At 39.3% G+C, this 2,819-nt stretch overlaps 1 protein-coding gene across 1 annotated transcript; it reads left to right on the top strand.

Annotated features, from left to right (window-relative positions):
- Positions 1-637: 637 nt before the first annotated feature.
- Positions 638-2,248, top strand: LOC135078506 (uncharacterized). Its single transcript, XM_063973047.1, has 2 exons — positions 638-796; positions 959-2,248. Exons 1-2 carry the CDS (start codon positions 713-715, stop codon positions 1,319-1,321), a joined length of 447 nt encoding a protein of 148 aa, XP_063829117.1. The 5' UTR covers positions 638-712; the 3' UTR covers positions 1,322-2,248.
- Positions 2,249-2,819: the final 571 nt, after the last annotated feature.

The raw sequence follows: 2,819 nt of genomic DNA, 5'->3' as shown, positions 1-2,819 counted from the left end.
GCTAGGTTATTTGTTATGATTGATGTGGTACTAGCTTATGCTTCAATGGCAGGATACGTCGGAGATTGTGTTTAATAAATTGCCACGCGCCGCAAATTAGTTTTATTAACTTCGTCTCATTCAGAAGCTTGGTTTATTTCGTGCTGGAAAACTGAATACCTATAGGATTATGTCGTTTAGTAAATTGATGTGTTCATGTGTTGCTATGTTCTTGACCTTGTACGAGTAGTTAAAGTGGTTGAAAAAATAAAATAAATGTAATACATCCCAGTTAAAAGGAATTCCCTTTTAGACAAAAATAATTCCAAAATATGACAATAAAAACTGAACTTATGACGTAAATACGAATCTTACCTATAGCCTCTCATCAATCTGTAACCATCACAAATCGATAATACACCTAAACGCAACAAACTCATCACAAACAATAATAGACGTCAGTCAACAAAAACAAAACCTCGTTTAATCCGTTGTTAGTCATCAATACGCGGCGCGTCAAAGCCTTCGTAGAACCACGCGCTACATAAAAACGGGTCCGTAGCGCGCGCTACGTTCGCGTGCTAAGCGCGCGCCCCGCAAGCACGCGACTCAGGACCCCTATAAAAGCGCGCCCACCCTTCCTGCTCTACCATTCCCGCCCGAGCTGTCGTGCGTGCGTGTCGTCCACGCTTGTAAATACGTAGTCGTACGCTAGATAAGTTTCGTAGTAATTATGTGTTTGGCTAAGAATGAAGATTCACCGCAGAAGGAGGCCGTGTCGCCTCGGTCGCCGTGGGCGAAGCTTCTTAATCGACAGGTAAGGATCTTTTACTTGTTTTTATTCAGATACCTACAGTGATTTAACTTTGAAATTATTTCATCATTATCAACTTTGAAAAATTTAACTTCATCCCAAGATAATCCCTAAATTACTCAGTGACTTGGACAAAGATATTTATTTTTGTTTCATTCTTTTCAGAGCTCAAAGCCGCGCCTGCCGAGAAAGGTGGCATCCTCTACGCGAGTGAACCTCAACAAGTGTTGGTCGAAGTTGGGAGAGCTCATCTCCAACTCATCGCCCCGCGCTGACCTACCATCGCAAAAGACTGCTTACCCTGAAGAACCGGTCGTCATCCCGTTCTCCGATTTCTTCTACCCGCTGGACCCGGTGAAACCGGTGCCAGTCGAAGACAACGACAACGCCGAAAACCAGAACATCCTGAACTCCAGCCGCTTCGAGTTGATCTCAGAAGACGAGGTCAACGACAACATGGCCAACGAAGTTCGCGAGATCTGCTACTCCGCGACCGCGAACTGCTCCGTATGTAACGTTTGGTATTAGTTTCTTCTTCCTCTACATTCTGAGACCAGTGAAAACAAAATCTCGTCTTCCAAAAGTAGATTTAGTGCGTGCTCCGATGCGAGCTGTAATCCAACGTCTTCCAGTAGCATTAGTGAAGTGGCGTGAGAACCTGACGTTTGTCGTGATGTTTTGTGATGTTAGCCTTAATTTGTGATGTTAGTCGATAGAATATCACGCCCTGGCATCAGGTCCTTACGCTACGCTTAGTTGAGTGTATCGTTTGTAACATCACGTTTTGGTAGACAGCTTTAATGCCTGCACTGTTATCGTCGCACACCCTCAGCTATCTCCTTAACTTCCTCTAACAGATAATCGTTTATGTTATATCCAACGTCTTCCATTAGTTTGTAAGAGAGTTTTATCTTGTCTGTGATAATCAGAGTACACATATTGAAAGCTTTAATTAGGTTAAGTAAAGATTTATGATTGTACGCAATGGCTCTCTCTACGCACTTTTGATGAAATTGCATCGTGAGTGTCTTGAGAAAGTCAATTGCATTTTTATCCAGATACATTTATTCGAGTATTAGAACTAACATATCAGTGAAAAGCTTTAATAGTTTGTAAGAAAAGTTTTAATAGTCTTAAGATCTAGAATATAATGTTCGTAATTGAATGTTTTAAAATCTAAGCAGAAGTGGGCCGAACGTGCCAATCTTTTACTTGTAAGTTTTAGTTTAATAGTGATAAGGGTGCCTTTCGTAGTTAAGTATTAGTTTAAAGCTCTCAATTTTTCGGTTTCGTTCTTTTAGTTTAGGATTGCTTAGTGGAAAAATTCGCATAAAAATAATCAAAATTATGTGGTTAAGTTGTAATTAGTTTTTAAGTTTAGACTGATAATGTTAAGGAATTTCAAGACTTTCGTTTGATCTCCATTCTTATTAATAAATGCTTTGAATAAATAAACATTTCTTTTCTTCACACACCACTGAGTCATGGCCCTTACCCTTGGTTACCCTAGTTCAGTTCTGGTTGAATTAGTAATGAATATTACCTGTGGGAAACTAACATTTACCCATACAAGTACCTGATAAAAACAAAAGAATACAATTACCTAATTACTATAAGATACGCGAAGTCATTAAACTTGATCGCTTGTAGATTCCTGATAATGTAAGAATGTTTTACATACTCACTGTACTCGTTGAGAGAATATATTACGAGTAAATTCTGGACTTGGAATACAGTTCGATGCAATTAGTTGATAGTAATAATTACTGGGTCCGATAAATAATAAACTTGACTTTTGTTTAATCGTTGACTCTTACGATGAAAGCACCTAGTTAGAGGAGATAGAATAAAAGTGACGTTTAGTATAGGAATTACATTTAAAACTAGTGATTACACGCGTGTGTAAAGGGATCAATCTTGGTCTGACACGGGTGGCTCGCGTGGCGGACTATTAAGCCAGCAACAATCCTAATTCCTCATCCATAATTCCATCAATCTAGTATGACAGTTCAGCAGAAATTTAAAT

Source organism: Ostrinia nubilalis, chromosome 15 (genome assembly GCF_963855985.1).
Source record: "Ostrinia nubilalis chromosome 15, ilOstNubi1.1, whole genome shotgun sequence".
NCBI classification, from domain to species: Eukaryota; Metazoa; Arthropoda; class Insecta; order Lepidoptera; family Crambidae; genus Ostrinia; species Ostrinia nubilalis.
The sequence above is the reverse complement of the archived record's forward strand: the minus strand, read 5'-3'. Positions and strand labels throughout refer to the sequence as shown.